The 22,600-nt window shown below is 32.8% G+C and overlaps 1 protein-coding gene across 1 annotated transcript; it reads right to left on the reverse strand.

Moving 5' to 3' along the window:
- Nucleotides 1-16,916: 16,916 nt before the first annotated feature.
- Nucleotides 16,917-18,168, reverse strand: LOC139870839 (uncharacterized). The gene is made up of 3 exons (XM_071858609.1): nt 17,330-18,168; nt 17,130-17,243; nt 16,917-17,010 (listed from the first exon to the last, which is right to left on the reverse strand). Exons 1-3 carry the CDS (start codon nt 18,166-18,168, stop codon nt 16,917-16,919), a joined length of 1,047 nt encoding a protein of 348 aa, XP_071714710.1.
- Between the last annotated feature and the right edge of the window lie 4,432 nt (nt 18,169-22,600).

Here is a 22,600-nt window from a genome sequence, read left to right on the forward strand (position 1 = left end):
TAAAAATAAATATTAAATAATTGTAATACTCATTTGATGTTCCGATTGATATAAGCAAGCTTAAATTCAAACTTATGTAATTTTAAAATAAACGGTGATTCGAAAATGAGTTCTATAAATTTTAGGCTTATTAAAAATGTATTTAGGAACTATTTGTTAAGTTTTAATACTTTTTATATTTTACCCATAAAGGGGAGGGACAGTTGATGTAATTTTTATTTAATAAATTATGATCGAATTTTATACCATAATGACCAAAATAAATAAATATAGTTAATTTAAAAATATTAGATTTTTCTGAAGACTTTTATCCGTCACTGTTTAACAACGGAGTACGAAATACCCTCTGTGAAAACCAATAGTAACCGATGGCTATACTATTTATTGTTTTTCCCACGTTTTCATTACTTTATTATTATTATACAATAACTTATAGATATTTTATTACTATTTTTGGTTTCAACTCATATTCATTTTCTTATATCTATATATACATACGTAGATAAATGCATAAGAGGAATTTAGATATATATGTACTCCTAGATGAACTAACTCCTACATACAAACCTCTATAGATCATTACTTATTGCAACCATAAACCCACCATATTTCTCCTGCTTCTATTATATTCGGTCTCCAACCGCCACCACTTCTTATAACCATCAATCACCTATAATAAACCCTCACAAGATGATACTCGTCTCTTTGGTTGTTTTAGTTTAACAATACCATCGAACCATCACACATCATCAACTAGGTTCTGTGTTCTAAATACATTAAACAATATACACAAACAACCTCCATCAAAATCAAACTTCATCACCACCATCGGCCATCATAACCCTTCGGCCATAACCACCATTCTACATGAAACACCACCATCGGTCACCTTTCACCACCTTCTTCTATCAAACCACCATGTAAACCCGTTTGCTTATAGTTTCTGTTTTATGATTATGATCAACCTCAACGAAAACACTATCAAACGACCGATTCATTCCCCACCATCATCAACGTATATTTTATTTTTATTTGTTTTTTGTTTCTTTTCGACTCACAAAACCACAAACCCTAACCATCATTATCGTCCATCACCTCTCTGCAACTGTCATGAACACCATCGCTAACACCGTAAATCCTCTCCCTTTTCTCTTATTTCTACTACTCGATCGATCACCAAGTCACTACTGTCTGTTTTCTATCCAAACCAAACAAAACCGAACTATCATAAAACCTACAACTTATTTGCTGTTCCTGTTCGCTACTGTTGTTGTTCGTGAACCACCACCCTGGCCTTTCTTGCTGCTACGCTCATTTCCTTCTGTTTTCAACTCGACCAACCACCACAACTGACACCATTGAAAAACCATTTAAAATCGCTATCATCATCATCCTGCTACTGCCTTTTTCGGTTTAATGAAAATAAAGGAATGATGAAGTCATGTTACTTCAGCAAAAATGAGTGAAGAAAAGGATGAAATGAATCCTTTTATATTCAAGTGTCGGCCACTAATATTTTTTATAAGTGCAGTTGTTAAACGAAACCTTTAATTAATTAATGAGTATTGGGCCGAGAGTTCTCTTTAATTGCATATGCTCATATTAGAGATATTACTTGAAGTCATTCATGACATATTTCAAAAGTCGTTGCATTCGAGTCGTTGAGTTCATCAAGATTATTATTAAGTCAATTATAGTTGGATATCTTATGAAATGGTATGCATGCTGTCAATTTTAGATGTAATGAAAGATTGTCTTTTCAAAAACGAATGCAATGTTTGTAAAATGTATCATATAGAGGTCAAGTACTTCGTGATGTAACCAAAAGTAATGTATTCATCCAGATGGATTAGGACGGGGCATTTCAGTTGGTATCAGAGCGGTGGTCTTAGCGAACCAGGTCTTGCATTAGTGTGTCTAACTGATAGTTGTTTAGATGCATTAGTGAGTCTGGACTTCGACCGTGTCTGCATGTCAAAAGTTTTGCTTATCATTTAGTGTCGAAAATTATTTGCTTATCATCATTAAAGTCTAGACACGTCTTACTACCTCTATTGCATAGACTGTATATAGATAAATTCATATCTTAGCGTATATGTTATCGTTACCTTTGCCTGACAGCTTCCGTAGATTTCTCCGTAACTTATGGGATTTTAGTATTATATATGTATATGTAAATTATGTATTGCAGGGTACTAATCTACATCCTATAATCTATTTCTTATCAAAAATTGTTCATTTGATCGTACGAGATGAATCCCTCAATTAGTTTGATTCCTCGAATTCCGATAGCCATTCCGATAGTTATTCCGACAGCCATTCCGACATGGATGTTCACCTAAACTCCGGACACAGCGTCACCGAAAACGAATCAACCAATCAGCCATCATCAATTCTGGATGAATTGGGGCTGAGTTCATAGTCGACTTAACCAATGGAGATGAGAAGAAGGCGATCCTTTCCATCCACCGACTTTCCCTCTTGGCGAAGAACCTGAAGCACTTACCGGCGAACCTATCAGAAACACCATTTTCAACCTCATTTCCAGAGTAGCTCGACACGATTATATACTATCCCAAATTCTGAATCTTATTCATCCGCTCGCTCTTACCGACAATCATCCCAGAATAATGGAAGAAGTCAACGAGCTTCACGCTCGAGTAATCAATTTGGAAAATATAGTGCAAAACTTACCAGCTTCAGCAACATCACCGGCACCAACAGTACCACCAACAACAACATCCGCATTACACGACTCAACATCACAATCTGTACCTCAAGCAACAACGTCGTACGTACCATAGATACCAAGGAGCATTAATAATAATCAACGATGAAGTATTGATTCATAACTTCATTGGAGAACTATTAGACGACGATTATGTAATCTCTAAAGTCTTAGAGATTATTTATTCTAGCTCAAACCGAAAAGCAAATGAGATTAATATCATATTAACTCATTAAATCCATATTACATCTGAAGAAAATATATATGTATATATGTTTTTATAAAGATTGTAATTAAAAATTCTCTTGTACAAACTGTTAATGGTGAAAATATTTTAACGGGTAGGTAATACCCGATGAATATTTAGATTTCACCTTAATAAGTTACACTGTACATTCTTTCAAATCTGATTCAACAGTCATTTACTATCCTACTTACATCCACCGATATACGTATCCGTTCACCGCAGAATAACCATTTTCATTCAATTTTATATTTGGCTTTTGACCTATCAGAATCCGACAAGGGGCATAATGAAGAAAACATTGGACAAATAAAATTTGTTAGAAACAAAAAATTAACTATGAGAAAATTTTTGGTAAGAATCCACGCTAACTGTTCCTAGCTAACTCTTCCTAGCTAACTGATTACATTTTATTTATCGCAATTTTTTTATCGCAGTTTATATTCTCGCAATTTTATTTATCGTCATTTAATTTCTGTTATTTATTTTACACACTTTAAATATCAGGACACGTATACAAGGTTTTGACATATCATATCGACGCATCTATATATATTATTTGGAATAACCATAGACACTCTATATGCAGTAATGCAGGAGTTAGCTATACAGGGTTGAGGTTGATTCTACAATAACATATATACTTTGAGTTGTGATCGAGTCTGAGACATGTACACGGGTCACGATACGTATTAATTAATTCGAATATTATATATTAAACTATATATGAATTATTGGACTGTTAACTGTGGACTATCGACTGTGGACTAATAACATGGGACAATTAAAATGAATTAAAATATTGATTATAACATATGAAACTAAACAATTCTTCAAGTTTACCACTTGATTTCATCTTAAACCTCATTTGTATCTTGCCGATTACAATCTGCATTCAAACCTTTCATGATTCTTGAAAACACCTCAATCGAGAGGATGAACCAACCACACTTCATCTACAGAAGAAAAGATTGATGCATATAGATATGCACCTGAAAAACTCTTGGAACCTGATTAAACATTTAACACGTATCTGTGCTAACTCCTTTAGCGTTGTAATTACCGAAAATAACTTTGCAATTCCTTTCCGAATTAGCCAATTTTGTCACAGCTCCAGCAGGTCAACTTCGACTTTTTATTCGAAACAACCTTATTGTAACCTTGATATATATGTGTGCTCTTTTATTGTTACCGGGGAACTTTTTATATTCCATCATATTACCAGCAGATGTACCAGCAACCTCGTTGCTCCTTGGCTTAAATCTCTTCGACAAAACACTATATTTATCTATTGAAGTCTTATCATGAACTCATTGGCATCTTGTAACAAGAATTGCCATACCAAGTATCGGGAAATCAGCAATCAGTATTTTGAATCTCGCAGTGTTTCTACATCAAAAGTAATATATACATATAACATTTGGTGGAAGTAATATATACATATATCAATGTTTATCGCAACATAAAGACACGGGAGAATTAAAAACACTAACCCCAAGGGCAAAGTGAAAGTAAGCAGACTCCTTTGGTGGAAGTTGGAAAAGGAGAATGATTGTTGCGATAGTCAGGATAAGGACAAGGATCAGAACTGGATTAAGCATTTTCACTATCTTTTTGAATTTGGAAATTGAGTATAGGAGTGGTAAAAGTAAAGGAACGAAAGAAGTTAATTTATAGTGAAATATCAGATGGAGCAATCAACACAGATCATCGCATTTAACCAAAGAAGATCCTAATTTCCTTAATCACCGAAGAATTAAATCTTTTAAAGATTACGAAGATTTCTTTAAATCCCTCAAACTTTGGAAATCATCCATATCTACGTCAAAAGATATGGCGAAACCTTATTTCTCTCATTTCACTCTTTTGTGATAGCTTCACTCGTACGCTTCACATAATCGAATCTTTTTATCTATATCAATCAATAATGATAAAACTCTATTTATCAGCTCGTATGCATCACGAAAACATATTTATTGTTAGCCATGACCATCCCAATCAAATTTCGGGACGAAATTTCTTTAACGGATAGGTACTGTGACAACCCGAAAATTTTCAACCAAATTTAAACTTAATCTTTATATGATTTCGACACGATGAGCAAAGTATGTAAGGTTGAGTCTTATAAATTTTGAACTGTTTCATATATTCAATTGACCTTCGACTATTCCCGACGATTCACGAACAACTATTTGTAAATAGATACATGTATATTTGAATATATATATATATATATATATATATATATATATATATATATATATATATATATATATATATGAATTAAAATACTATTTAGTTGTTAGAAATAAATATGTAAAATAAAAATAAAATAAGATACAGTAAATTTGTATGTTAAAATGAATCGATATATATAAAGTATATTAAAAATAAATATTAAATAATTGTAAAACTTATTTGATGTTCCGATTGATATTAAGCAAGCTTAAATTCAAACTTATGTAATTTTAAAATAAACGGTGATTCAAAAATGAGTTCTATAAATTTTAGGCTTATTAAAAATGTATTTAGGAACTATTTGTTAAGTTTTAACACTTTTTATATTTTACCCATAAAGGGGAGGGACAGTTGATGTAATTTTTATTTAATAAATTATGATCAAATTTTATACCATAATGACCAAAATAAATAAATATAGTTAATTTAAAAATATTAAATTTTTCTGAAGACTTTTATCCGTCACTGTTTAACAACGGAGTACGAAATACCCTCCGTGAAAACCAATAGTAACCGATGGCTATACTATTTATTGTTTTTCCCACGTTTTCATTACTTTATTATTATTATACAATAACTTATAGATATTTTATTACTGTTTTTGATTTCAACTCATATTCATATTCTTATATCTATATATACATACGTAGATAAATGCATAAGAGGAATTTAGATATATATGTACTCCTAGATGAACTAACTCCTACATACAAACCTCTATAGATCATTACTTATTGCAACCATAAACCTACCATATTTCTCCTGCTTCTATTATATTCGATCTCCAACCGCCACCACTTCTTATAACCATCAATCACCTGTAATAAACCCTCATAAGATGATACTCGTCTCTTTGGTTGTTTTAGTTTAACAATACCATCGAACCATCACACATCATCAATTAGGTTCTGTGTTCTAAATACATTAAACAATATACACAAACAACCTCCATCAAAATCAAACTTCAACACCACCATCGGCCATCATAACTCTTCGACCATCACCACCATTCTACATGAAACACCACCATCAGTCACCTTTCACCACCTTCTTCTATCAAACCACCATGTAAACCCGGTTGCTTATAGTTTCTGTTTTATGATCGTGATCAACCTCAATAAAAACACTATCAAATGACCGATTCATTCCCCACCATCATCAATGTATATTTTATTTTTATTTTTATTTTTTTCTGTTTCTTTTCGAATCACAAAACCACAAACCCTAACCATCATTATCGTCCATCACCTCTCTGCAACTGTCATGAACACCATCGCTACCACCTTAAATCCTCTCCCTTTTCTCTTATTTCTACTACTCGATCGATCACCAAGTCACTACTATCTGTTTTCTATCCAAACCAAACAAAATCGAACTATCATAAAACCTGCAACTTATTTTCTGTTCCTGTTCGCTACTGTTGTTGTTCGTGAACCACCACCATGACCTTTCTTGCTGCTACGCTCATTTCCTTCTATTTTCAACTCTAACAACCACCACAACCGACACCATCGAAAAACCATTTAAAATTGCTATCATCATCATCATCCTGCTACTGCCTTTTTCGGTTTAATGAAAATAAAGGAATGATGAAGTCATGTTACTTCAGCAAAAACGAGTGAAGAAAAGGATGAAATGAATCCTTTTATATTCAAGTGTCGGCCACTAATATTTTTTGTAAGTGCAGTTGTTAAACAAAACCTTTAATTAATTGATGAGTATTGGACTGAGAGTTCTCTTTAATTGTTGCGAGCCAAGACTTCATTTCAGATTGGGCCGTGAATAATTCGTGCAGTTGGGCCGATGGTGGACTAGACATAGAATTTGAATTCTCGGTTTAAATGAATTGTGTCTGAGGATTTACCAGATAATATGGGACGGACGATTGGTTTAAGGGTGTGGGTGTTGAGCGAGAGGTCGCGGGTTCGAGCCTTGGCAAGGGCGTTTATTTTTTTTAAAGCCTAGTACACTAAGGTAGTTTTTCTTATTATTATTATTGTCATTATTATTATCATTATTATCATTATTATTATTATTATTATTATTATTATTATTATTATTATTATTATTATTATTATTATTATTATTATTATTATTATTATTATTATTATTGTTATTATTATTATTATTATTATTATTATTATTAAAAAAACTATCAATGTTATTATAATTAGAATTATTATTATTTTTATCATTCTCATTACTATTATTAACATTAGTATTATTATTATTATCATTATTATTACTTTTAAACATTTTTATTATTATCAACATTATTATTATCTTTAATTATTATTATTATTTTTTTATCAAAGCTATTATTAATTTTGTATTATTTTAACAAACAAATGATATCTATATAAAAATATATTACAAGTAAACTAATAATACATAATAATACGTTTTAACATACTAACTAATATATTAGTATTCATATTGATATAACATAAAATATATATATATATATATTATGACAAATTATAAGCAATAATGAAATTAAATATATATAAAGATATAAATCTTAACACATTATAAAATACAAATAAATTTAGTTGATTAAATAGTATACGTGTTAATATATATATATAAATAATATAGGTTCGTGAATCCGAGATCAACCCTACACTTATTCATTGACGTCATACGTATTTTTACTACAAAATACAGTATGGTGAGTTCATTTTCTCCCTTTTACTCTTTACATTTTTGGGACTGAGAATACATGCGCTGTTTTTTACAACTGCTTTATTAAATGCTTTTGAAATACATTTTTTGAACTGCGAATACATGAAATGCTTTTATAAATGTTTGACGAGATAGACACAAGCAAAACATTCCTCGAATGAATTATTATGCAGACAGAAGTTCTGTGGATTATTATTGAATTAGTTAGACATTATAATTGCCACTAATTGTTGTGAATATTTCTCCTGATTATTATTTCTTGGTAACCTAAGAATTAGAATCGGGTATGGCCCTAATTCACGCGAATCCTAAAGGTAGCTACCGGGTTTAACACCCCCACCCAGAATGTTCACTAGACGGAAGGGTTAGTGGGCGTGGTGTTTAGTATTTCAAAGTTTATTATTATTATACAGACGAGATGTTCTGTTTTTGGGGATATTATTTATGTGCATTATATATTAAGGTCGGTTACCAAGCCAAGCAATGAATGAAAAGTGAATGTTATGTATCGAGAGAATGATTTTATACACAGGTTATGTGTATGATATTTTTGTACACGAGATATGTGTACGGTTACTAAGATTTATGAAAATGGTTTCGTACACGAGATAGGTGTACTGTATTTGAATCTTGTGGTCTATCAAAATGATGAATTTTATTGTTTACGATAAACTTATGAACTCACGAACCTTTTGTTTGACACTTGAAAGCATGTTTATTCTCAGGTATGAAAGAAATCTTCCGCTGTGCATATGCTCATATTAGAGATATTACTTGAAGTCATTCATGACATATTTCAAAAGACGTTGCATTCGAGTCGTTGAGTTCATCAAGATTATTATTAAGTCAATTATAGTTGGATATCTTATGAAATGGTATGCATACTATCAATTTTCGATGTAATGAAAGATTGTCTTTTCAAAAACGAATGCAATGTTTGTAAAATGTATCATATAGAGGTCAAGTACCTCGCGATGTAACCAAATGTAATGTATTCGTCCAGGTGGATTAGGAAGGGGCATTTCAGTTAGTATCAGAGCGGTGGTCTTAGCGAACCAGGTCTTGCATTAGTGTGTCTAACTGATACTTGTTTAGATGCATTAGTGAGTCTGGACTTCGACCGTGTCTGCATGTCAAAAGTTTTACTTATCAATTAGTGTCAAAAATTATTTGCTTATCATCATTAAAGTCTAGACACGTCTTACTACCTCTATTGCATAGACTGTGTATAGATAAATTCATATCTTAGCGTATATGTTATCGTTACCTTTGCCTGACAGCTTCCGTAGATTTCTCCGTAACTTATGGGATTTTAGTATTATATATGCATATGTAAATTATGTATTGCAGGGTACTAATCTACATCCTATAATCTATTTCTTATCAAAAATCCTTCATCTGATCGTACAAGATGAATCCCTCAACCAGTTCGATTCCTCAGATTCCGATAGCCATTCCGATAGTTATTCTGAAAGCCTTTCCGACATGGATGTTCACCTAAACTCCGGAAACAGCTTCACCGGAAACGAATCAACCAATCAGCCATCATCAATTCTGGATGAATTGGGACTGAGTTCATAGTCGACTTAACCAATGGAGACGAGAAGAAGGCGATCTTATCCATCCACCGACTTTCCCTCTTGGCGAAGAACCTGAAGCACTTACCAGCGAACCTATCCGAAACACCATTTTCAACCTTATTTCCAGAGTAGCTCGACACGATTATATACCATCCTAAATTATGAATCATATTCATCCGCTCGTTTTTACCGATAATCATCCCAGAATAATGGAAGAAGTCAACGAGATTCACGCTCGAGTAATCAATTTGGAAAATATGGTTAAAAACTTACCAGCTTCAGCAACATCACCGGCACCAACAGTACCACCAACAACAACATCCGCATTACACGCCTCAACATCACAATCTGTACCTCGAGCAATAACATCGTACGTACCATAGATACCAAGGAGCATTAATAATAATCAACGATGAAGTATTGATTCATAACTTCATTGGAGAACTATTATGCGACGATTATGTAATCTCTAAAGTCTTAGAGATTATTTATTCTAGCTCAAACCAAAAAGCAAATGAGATTAATATCATATTAACTCATTAAATCCATATTACATCTGAAGAAAATATATATGTATATATGTTTTCATAAAGATTGTAATTAAAAATTCTTTTGTACAAACTGTTAATGGTGAAAATATTTTAACGGGTAGGTAATACCCGAGGAATATTTAGATTTCACCTTAATAAGTTACACTGTACATTCTTTCAAATCTGATTTAACAGTCATTTACTATCCTACCTACATCCACCGATATACGTATCCGTTCACCGCAGAATAACCATTTTCATTCAATTTCATATTTGGATTTTGACCTATCAGAATCCGACAAGGGGCATAATGAAGAAAACATTGGACAAATAAAATTTGTTAGAAACAAATAAATTAACTATGAGAAAAATTTTGTTAAGAATCCACGCTAACTGTTCCTAGCTAACTGTTCCTAGCTAACTGATTACATTTTATTTATCACAATTTACTTATCGCAGTTTATATTCTCGCAATTTTATTTATCGTCATTTAATTTCTGTTATTTATTTTACGCACTTTAAATATCGGGACACATATACAAGGTTTTAACATATCATATCGATGCATCTATATATATTATTTGGAATAACCATAGATACTCTATATGCAGTAATGCTGGAGTTAGCTATACAGAGTTGAGGTTGATTCTACAATAATATATATACTTTGAGTTGTGATCGAGTCTGAGACATGTACATGGGTCACGATACGTATTAATTAATTCGAATATTATATATTAAACTATATATGAATTATTGGACTGTTAACTGTGGACTATCGACTGTGGACTAATAACATTGGACAATTAAAATGAATTAAAATATTGATTATAACATATGAAACAAAACAATTCTTCAAGTTTGCCACTTGATTTCATCTTAAACCTCATTTATATCTTGACGATTACAATCTGCATTCAAACCTTTCATAATTCTTGAAAACACCTCAATCGAGAGGATGAACCAACCACACTTCATCTACGGAAGAAAAGATTGATGTATATAGTTATGCACCTGAAAAAATCTTGGAACCTGAGTAAACGTTTAACACGTATCTATGCTAACTCCTTTAGCGTTGTTATTACCGAAAATAACTTTGCAATTCCTTTCTGAATTAGCCAATTTTGTCACAGCTCCAGCAAGTCATCTTCGACTTTTTGTTCGAAACAACCTTATTGTAACCTTGATATATATGCGTGCTCTTTATTGTTACTGGGGAACTTTTTATATTCCATCATATTACCAGCAGACGTACCAGCAACCTCGTTGCTCCTTGGCTTAAATCTCTTCGACAAAACACTATATTTATCTATTGAAGTCTTATCATGAACTCATCGGCATCTTATAACAAGAATTGCCATACCAAGTATCGGGAAATCAGCAATCAGTATTTTGAATCTCGCATCGTTTCTACATCAAAAGTTATATATACATATAACATTTATCTCTTAGAATTATGATCTCTCATTCTGAAACTCTGAACAAATCATAAGGACTAAACTTGTATATAAAGAATCCTAAAGATTCTATTTCTGATGAAATCTTTAGCGAATACCTTGCTCCTTAATCACTCTATATCATCGTGAATAAATTTCTTCATCACAATTTGATTCTAAAATTCTAAGATATTATCGTATCTTTCAAGATTAATATCCTCAATATTTCTGAAGATATCTTCATAAATATTCTTATCCGAAATCATCTATTTTCTCGCGTTATCAGTATTACATCATAAAGGAAACTTGATAGTTTCTATATTCTATAAACCTTCGAGTTTAAATTATGAATGTTTTTGAAGAAGTGTTGGGAACTGAAGCATGAGTTAGTATAATATAATGACACTTGATCAACGTGATTATATTACAGTAATTCATGCTGAGTTTCTAAATGGACTGTGATGATTCACAGATCATAACGTCATCATGTGCTATGTTACACAAATCTTACATTCTATCTAATCTATAACCATATCAAGAACATATTTTCTTGATAGTTCTATCTTTTCCGTGATGTCTGGTAATTTGACAAATCAAGATCGTGCCGTTACAATTTCATTCTTAGAACATTAACTATGTTCATTTCAAATTTCATATCTACAAATTCTGGACCTTTAACTTGTTGTATTTAGAGTCAAAAAGAGAATAAAAAGGTAAAGAGTTCCGAAATATAATCGAGAATATAAAGCCCGATAGCAACAATAAATTACAAACCGTGTATATCGATGTTTATCGCAACATAAAGACACGTGAGAATTAAAAACACTAACCCCAAGGGCAAAGTGAAAGTAAGCAGACTCCTTCGATGGAAGTTGGAAAAGGAGAATGATTGTTGCGATAGTCAGGATAAGGACAAGGATCAGAACTGGATTAATCATTTTCACTATCTTTTGAATTTGGGAATTGAGTATAGGAGTGGTAAAAGTAAAGGAACGAAAGAAGTTAATTTATAGTGAAATATTAGACGGAGCAATCAAGACAGATCATCGCATTTAACCAAAGAAGATACTATTTATTGTTAGGCATGACCATCCTAATCAAATTTCAGGACGAAATTTCTTTAACGGGTAGGTACTGTGACAACCCGGAAATTTTCAACCAAATTTAAACTTAATCTTTATATGATTTCGACACGATGAGCAAAGTCTGTAAGGTTGAGTCTTATAAATTTTGAACTGTTTCATATATTCAATTGACCTTCGACTATTCCCGACGATTCACGAACAACTATTTGTAAATAGATACATGTATATTTGAATGTGTGTGTGTATATATGTATATATATGTATATATATGTATATATATATATATATATATATATATATATATATATATATATATATATATATATATATAATATGAATTAAAATACTATTTAAGTGTTAGAAATAAATATGTAAAATAAAAATAAAATAAGATACAATAAAGTTGTATGTTAAAATGAATCGATAAATAACGTATATTAAAAATAAATATTAAATAATTGTAATACTCATTTGATGTTCCGATTGATATTAAGCAAGCTTAAATTCAAACTTATGTAATTTTAAAATAAACGGTGATTCGAAAATGAGTTCTATAAATTTTAGGCTTATTAAAAATGTATTTAGGATCTATTTGTTAAGTTTTAACACTTTTTATATTTACCTATAAAGGGGAGGGACAGTTGATGTAATTTTTATTTAATAAATTATTATCGAATTTTATACCATAATGACCAAAATAAATAAATATAGTTAATTTAAAAATATTAGATTTTTTTGAAGACTTTTATCCGTCACTGTTTAACAACGGAGTACAAAATACCCTTCGTGAAAACAAATAGTAACCGATGGCTATACTATTTATTGTTTTTCCCACGTTTTCATTACTTTATTATTATTATACAGTAACTTATAGATATTTTATTACTGTTTTTGGTTTCAACTCATATTCATATTCTTATATCTATATATACATACGTAGATAAATGCATAAGAGGAATTTAGATATATATGTACTCCTAGATGAACTAACTCCTACATACAAACCTCTATAGATCATTACTTATTGCAACCATAAACCTACCATATTTCTCCTGCTTCTAATATATTCGGTCTCCAACCGCCACCACTTCTTATAACCATCAATCACCTATAATAAACCCTCACAAGATGATACTCGTCTCTTTGGTTGTTTTAGTTTAACAATACCATCGAACCATCACACATCATCAACTAGGTTCTGTGTTCTAAATACATTAAACAATTTACACAAACAACCTCCATCAAAATCAAACTTCATCACCACCATCGGACATCATAACCCTTCGGCCATCACCACCATTCTAAAAGAAACACCACCATCGGTCACCTTTCACCACCTTCTTCTATCAAACCACCATGTAAACCCGTTTGCTTATAGTTTTTGTTTTATGATCGTGATCAACCTAAAAAAAAAACACTATCAAACGACCGATTTATTCCGCACCATCATCAACGTATATTTTATTTTTATTTTTTTTCTGTTTCTTTTCGAATCACAAAACCACAAACCCTAACCATCATTATCGTCCATCACCCCTTTGCAACCGTCATGAACACCATCGCTACCACCGTAAATCCTCTCCCTTTTCTCTTATTTCTACTACTCGATCGATCACCAAGTCACTACTATCTGTTTTCTATCCAAACAAAACAAAACCGAACTATCATAAAACCTGCAACTTATTAACTGTTCCTGTTCGCTACTGTTGTTGTTCGTGAACCACCACCATGGCCTTTTTTGCTGCTATGATCATTTCCTTCTGTTTTCAACTCGAACAACCACCTCAACCGACACCATTGAAAAACCATTTAAAATTGCTAGCATCATCATCCTGCTACTACCTTTTTCGGTTTAATGAAAATAAAGGAATGATGAAGTCATGTTACTTCAGTAAAAACGAGTGAAGAAAAGGATGAAATGAATCCTTTTATATTCAAGTGTCGGCCACTAATATTTTTTCTAAGTGCAGTTGTTAAACGAAACCTTTAATTAATTGATGAGTATTGGGCTGAGAGTTATCTTTAATTGTTGTGGGCCGAGACTTCATTTCAGATTGGGCCGTGAATAATTCATGCAGTTAGGCCGACGGTGGACTAGACATAGAATTCTAATTCTCAATTTAAATGAATTGTGTCTGAGGATTTACCAGATAATATGGGACGGACGATTGGTTAAAGGGTGTGGGTGTTGAGCGAGAGGTCGCGGGTTCGAGCCTTGGCAAGGGCGTTTATTTTTTTTAAAGCCTAGTACACTAAGGTAGTTTTTCTTATTATTATTATTATTATTATTATTATTATTATTATTATTATTATTATTATTATTATTATTATTATTATTATTATTATTATTATTATTATTATTATTATTATTATCATCATCATTATCATTATTATTATTATTATTATTATTATTATTATTATTATTATTATTATTATTATTATTATTATTATTATTATTATTATTATTATTATTATTATTATTAAAAAAAACTATCATTGTTATTATTATTAGAATTATTATTATTTTTATCATTATCATTACTATTATTAACATTAGTATTATTATTATTATTATTATCATTATTATTACTTTTAAACATTTTTATTATTATTATTATTAACATTATTATTATCTTTAATTTTTATTATTATTTTTATCAAAGCTATTATTAATTTGGTATTATTTTAACAAACAAATGATATCTATTTCAAAATATATTACAAGTAAACTAATAATACATAATAATATGTTTTAACATACTAACTAATATATTAGTATCCATATTGATATAACATAATATATATATATATATATATATATATATATATATATATATATATATATATATATATATATATATATATTATGACAAATTATAAGCAATAATGAAATTAAATATATATAAAGATATAAATCTTAACACATTATTAAATATAAATAAATTTAGTTGATTAAATAGTATACGTGTTAATATATATATATATATATATATATATATATATATATATATATATATATATATATATATATATATATATATATATATATATATATATATATATATATATATATATATATATATATATATAAATGATATAGGTTCGTGAATCCGAGATCAACCCTACACTTGTTCATTGACATCATATGTATTTTTACTACAAAATACAGTATTGTGAGTTCATTTGCTCCCCTTTACTCTTTACATTTTTGGGACTGAGAATACATGCGCTGTTTTTTACAACTACTTTATTAAATGCTTTTGAAATACATTTTTTGAACTGCGAATACATGAAATGCTTTTATAAATGTTTGACGAGATAAACACAAGCAAAACATTCCTCGAATGAATTATTATGCAGACAGAAGTTCTGTGGATTATTATTGAATTAGTTGGACGTTATAATTGCCACTAATTGTTATGAATATTTCCCCTGATTATTATTGCTTGGTAACCTAAGAATTAGAATCGGGTATGGCCGTAATTTACGCGAATCCTAAAGGTAGCTACTAGGTTTAACACCCCCACCCAGAATGTTCACTAGACGGAAGGGCTAGTGGGCGTGGTGTTTAGTACTTCGAAGTTTATTATTATTATACAGACGAGATGTTCTGTTTTTGGGGATATTATTTATGCGCATTATATATTAAGGTCGGTTACCAAGCCAAGCAATGAATGAAAAGTGAATGTTATGTATCGAGAGAATGATTTTATACACAGGTTATGTGTATGATATTTTTGTACACGAGATATGTGTACGGTTACTAAGATTTATGAAAATGGTTTCGTACACGAGATAGGTTTACTGTATTTGAATCTTGTGGTCTATCAAAATGATGAATTTTATTGTTTACAATAAACTTATGAACTCACCAACCTTTTGGTTGACACTTGAAAGCATGTTTATTCTTAGGTATGAAAGAAATCTTCTGCTGTACATATGCTCATATTAGAGATATTACTTGAAGTCATTCATGACATATTTCAAAAGACGTTGCATTCGAGTTGTTGAGTTCATCAAGATTATTATTAAGTCAATTATAGTTGGATATCTTATGAAATGGTATGCATGCTGTAAATTTTCGATGTAATGAAAGATTGTCTTTTCAAAAATGAATGCAATGTTTATAAAATGTATCATATAGAGGTCAAGTACCTCGCGATGTAACCAAATGTAATGTATTCGTCCAGGTGGATTAGGACGGGGCATTTCAAATTTTCTTGGGATTATCCATGATTCCTTTTGGCGTAACTATATGCCCCAAGAATTTGCCCTCTTCTTCCTCAAAACTGCACTTCGTAGGATTAAGCTTCATATTGACTTTCCGTAGTGAGTTGAACGTCTCCAGGATATCGGCCAATAGTTGCACCTCTGTATTGCTCTCGATGACTCAATCATCTACGTAAGCCTCAAGATTTCTACCGATTTGATCCTTGAATGCCAAATCTACTACCCTTTGGTATGTTGCTCCCGTATTCTTCAATCTGAAGGGCATTTTCGTGTAAAAATAAATACCCTGATCCGTGTGGAATGCGGTTTTGTCCCCGCCTCTGCCATCTGAATCTAGTGATATCCCTTATATGCATTCAAAAAGCATTTGAACCTGAAACCAGAAAGAGATTCAAATTTCCAGTCGATTTCAGGTAAAGGATAATTGTCCTTAGGGCACGCCTTATTAATATCCTTAAAATCGACACAAATGCACCATGAGCCATATCTTTTTTTTATAACCAAAACAGGATTCGCGACCCAGGTTTGATACCGCACCTCTCTAAGAATGTTTGCATGAACCAGCTTATCTACCTCCAACCTAACCATTCACTTCTTTCTGGCGCCATCAGGCGCTTCTTTTGTCGTACTGGAGTTAGGTTTGGACTTGCATTCAACTTTTTCTCAGCGATATTTCGTGGAACCCCAGTCATATCGTCCTCACACCATGCAAAGATATCCATATTAGCTACCAGTATATCGCGTAATTGAACCTTGATTTCGTCTAAAAAGTTGTCCCCAACCTGAATTCGCTTGTCATGGTATTTTTGATTGACAAGGATAGAGCTGCTTCGAATCTGTTCTTTAATTGTAGGCAAGGGTTTAGGCGGCGTTACCGAAGCGCATAGCGCTCTTCCAAACTCCGTCCGAATTGTGGCAATACCCTGCCTAGTAGGAAACTTGATCATGCCGTGAACAGTGGAGGGCACTGCGCCAAACTTCTGCAAAGTCACTAGCCCTAGGAGTGCGTTGTAACACAAATAAGAGTGTACCACACAAAATTCAACAGGGACAGCTCGTGTGCGGGTTGATTCATCATCGTCGACCAACTCTAGCTCAAGCTCAATGCACCCCAAAGGCCATGCTGATTCACCAGAAAACCCTGACAAAATAGTGGTGGGTACCCATATCTTAGACTTGATTGTTGCCGGAAGTTGCCTAAAATAGTAATCATACATTACATTGAAATTACTAAATGTGTCGACGTTTAACCGTTTCACATTGTATCCACAATCAGTGATGCGACCTTTAATGATTATAGGAGCATGCGAAGGTTCAATTGTTTGAGTCAAACGGAAAATAATAGCTTCCGCTTCCCACTCTTCCAATTGCTCGGCTTTGCATCTCTGACCAGAGTGCCAGGCATGCACCATATTTATCATTTGTCAGAGTTCTTGTCACTGCCTTTCTTTTGGTTCGGCGCAGTTCTCTCTGGTTAATTTCTCTGTGGTGCAGCTCCTTGATTTTTCATCGGTTTCAGGTGGTTAAGCTCACCCTTCCTTAGGCACTCGATCACCTTTTCAATAAAAGATTTGCAACGATCGATTTCGTGCCCATAATCGTCGTGAAATTCACAAAATTTTGACTTGTCTCTCCTAGTGTATTCTGACATTTTGGCAGGGGCCGCGAATGTCAAACAAATTGGTTCAGTAGCAAGGATCTCCTTTGGTGTCTTGGTGTATTTTGATGACCCAGAACCGTGGCTGTAACTGTCACCATTGCGCTTTGATCCCCCTGTTTATCCGCGATGGGAATCATCATCTTTATTACCCCTGTTATCGGAATTTTTACCGCTATTCCGAGTGGTATCTTCCCTCACACGCATATGCTCATGCACTTCTTTAATGGCTTCCGCTAAGGTATCAGGGACCTTCATGCGCAAACGTTGCCATAGGGCAAGATGTCGCTCTTTACACCACCCATGTATGAAACCGGATACCTTTTCACTTTCAGGGAGCCCCACCATCTTCGCGACCTCCTTGGTATATCGATCTATGAACTGCCCGAGGGATTCTCTTGCCCCCTATCTGATGTCAAGACACTCAACATGCATCCTCTTACGGGCGCACATGTTGTGAAAGTTTAACAGAAAGCATGCTCAAAGATCATTATAGGAAGTAACAAATGGTAGTGGTAAATTACTAAAGCACTCCCTTGCGACCCCTTGCAGCAAAGTTTGAAACTCAAGGTACTTGGTTTCGTCATTCCAAGCTTGAGCGCACTATTCCTTCATATCTTTGTAAGAATTTGTCCAGATCTGTCGTGCCATCATACCATCCCATAGACAGAGGAATGATAGGAGGAAATTCTGGCACGTAGTTAGCAATATGGGGCACAAACTTTTCATTAGCTGGAGCAACCTCCATGAAGGGTTTTACCTTTCGCCCCATTATTCCTGTATAGAAGTTATCTAACACTTTTTCACCTTTATCTAGCACCGTGAATGCTTGTGCATATTTATCTGGCACAGCTTGTGCCAGTATGGCAAGTAAATCTTCTTGACACTTCTTCTTGCTTTCCCCCGCAGAATCAGTAGTGCGCCCCGAGGGCGTACCTAGTGAAAGCAAAGATGACATGGGGATAGGTGAAGGCATGCGCTTTCTCCGTATATTGTCCAAGGGGGTGCGATCGTTAGTTGGACATCCAACATCGATGTTTTGTCTCGCTAAATACTCGCACGTGCTCGCAGGTGTCATTGTCCGCCTGGTATGAACCATTGCATTTGGCGTAGAGAATATGGGAAAGGACCCCACTATAGTGATATGGGTTTCTTTCTCATAATCATCATCATCATCTTCGTCGCTTGGTACCCAATATTCATCAGTTTTTTGCCACATCAATGGTTGTGATACCTGGGGAACAACAGCTGACGATGTTTTTGATTTTCTGGGAGCTTTACTACTCCCGAGCTTGGAGTTTTATTTATGACAGGAGTCTTGTCTTGGTTTGCTTGTTTCGACCCCGTAACATCAGGACCCTGAGAACGAGACGATTGATTCCTACCATACTTTCCCATTGAAATCTGTTACACAAGAACAACCACAAAAAGATTAGCAGTTTTATAGTTAATCGTTCGTAACATATAAAACTTTTTACTCAATTCTAGTTATGGTCCCACAGATGGCGCCATTTGATCGAACATAAATCTGCTCAAATAGCAAAGTTAATGTTGAGTTCATGATGGAGTGTTTTAGAACATTTATAGCTTTGATCTCCGGTCCGGTTAACCATGAATAACCCTTATAGAGATGATGTTCTACAAAAGGGTGATCAAAGCTACGTCCACCATTGATGGCAACTACCGCAACAATGGCAACTAAGGGTGGTTGCATAGGCTTTATGTTCAAAGAACATACCTGTTACCGTAAGAATGTTTTCTAGATGCAATCGTATGTTCGAGTAATACAGAAAACATTGTATCGAGTGAAGGAGGTTAGGGTTTGTATTTATAATGAAACCCTATCCCTAGATTACCTCTTAATTCTCTTATAGATCCTTCCGAATGTCTAACATAAATTAGGGGTTTATAGTTGGAAAAGGATCACGTTTAATTATGGATAAGATTAAATCTGATTGCTTTTGTGCGCTAATTAATATTCGTACGCGCGCCTCCTAATCAGATTTCTTTGGCAATGTTTATGACATGCGTGCTGCACGTGATACGCATGAGCGCCATGCGCGTGGGTACGTGTATCATTAGATTCATTTAACAATTTATGACCACCCATGCTCATAATAATCTTATTAAAATATTTTTCTGATCCTTTCATACCGTAAGCAAGTGCTTACCCAAACTTGATGTAGCGATCCAATGATCCCAAGACAGATCCATTTTTTTTTTGTTTTAGAGAACCGCGAGTAATTACAAGCCTTAAAGCGACTAGAAATTTCTTTATCCAACGAAGGGTGTTTAGGAGAGGAAAACTGAATAACATTAAATCCCGAGGGTTTAGTAAACGAAGAAGAGGAATTTTGAGAGTTCATCTTAACTTGATTAGCAAGTAATTATAGGTCTTCAGTTGACGGTTTATAAGATCACTATGTATGCATCCACAAAACTCTTCTACATGTAGTCCACCTCAAGTTTTCTTCTGATTATGCACTGAAGTATGCATTCTCTTCTGCAAGCCCCTTTTATCAAGGTACTAGAACACCTGTTATCGTGTGATTCAGTCTTTCTATCCTCGTAGCTCCCATATAGAATTTCCTTCTCCCGTCTCTTAACAGACTTAAACTGAAGTTGAAACGAGTCATGTCAAGTGCTATGTACTGGTTCTTCACGTTGAAGTATACTATGCAGATTCCCATCCTTTTCTCATATTTGAATTTCTTATATAATTCTCTTACACGTTCTAGGTAGTCACAATATCCGTGGATTATCAAGGTTTCCATTTCTACATTCTTGGACTTTCTCAAAATCGATGAGTTTCATTTGTTTGTCTCTTTGAGACTGATGTGTGCAGCGGTGTATACGAAATACTACTATTTTTAATATGAAATACGGCGAAATATGATACAAGTTTTATTTATTTATATAGATGGGATATACCTAAACTTTGCTACAACACTTATAGGCAGTGTACCTAATCGTAGAGTAGTGTAGTTTTTAGTAAGTTCGGTTCGTTCCACAGGGAGACGGCTTATTGCGTACACTATATTTTTAAACAATTATATTTGTATAAATATATATAATAGTAATATAATAGTATTATTATTATTATAAAAGGGGGGTTTTACCGTTTAATGACCGGTTTGTCGATTTTAAATAAAGCGTAAAGATAAATGACGATAATATAAATGACAGAATTTAAATTGCGATAAAGTAAATTGTAGTAATTAAAATGGCAGTAAATAAAGGTACGATGAATTATGAAATAAAAGTATTATGCTTATTTAAACTTCTGTAATCATGATGTTTGACGTTTTGATTTTAATTTATTACCCTAGGTTAATTGTCCTTTGTCCTGGTTTATTTGATACCTATCTGGTTTTTGTCCATAATAGTCCATCGGTCATAATTATAAAATGCTCGTCAAATTAACCTTATTCTCGAAGTCAAATATTCTAACTAATTAGAGATTCGAACTGTAACAAGGTTTTAATACTTTGTTAATAATTACACCAGGTTATCGACTGCGTGTAATCCAAGGTTTTAATACTTTGTTAACAATTACACCAATTATCCTTGTATGTAATCCACCCCTATTTTAATTAGTCCATGATACATTAATTTATTCACTTTGGCCATAATGAATAATTAATTACCCAATCCAATTGATTAATTAAATGATTGTAAACGATGTCGTATAAATGTAACTAAATAGGACATTCGTAATCATTTTAATAATTAGTAGATTAACTAATTTGAAGATAGGTTCGACAGGTTCCAATGAATTGTCATTCAATTAGACAATACCCCCCACCTATTAATAGTCAATAGTCCAATGTTCACAAGTGTCGGTCTTTTGTCCAAACTCTAATTATGGTACAAAATCCAATAAGCACGTCTTAATATTTTAGCCCAACATCACGATTACTTCGGTTCAAATAAGCATAATAATAACTTAGTTACGAGACATTAATTTAAAAAGGAAGAACATAGCTTACAGTGGTATTTAATCGCATAGCGTTACACGGACAGAGTTCCGACTTACAAAATCTTAAAACATTCTTACAATAACCTTATTATTATTAACTTAAAATTAAAATTAAAATTATAAAATATAAATATAAATATAAATTGAGAGAGATAGATAGAAAATGGGTTATGGATTTGGCAGAAGCTTGTGCCTTTTATAGGCAGAT

Source organism: Rutidosis leptorrhynchoides, chromosome 10 (genome assembly GCF_046630445.1).
Source record: "Rutidosis leptorrhynchoides isolate AG116_Rl617_1_P2 chromosome 10, CSIRO_AGI_Rlap_v1, whole genome shotgun sequence".
In the NCBI taxonomy this organism is placed as follows: domain Eukaryota; kingdom Viridiplantae; phylum Streptophyta; class Magnoliopsida; order Asterales; family Asteraceae; genus Rutidosis; species Rutidosis leptorrhynchoides.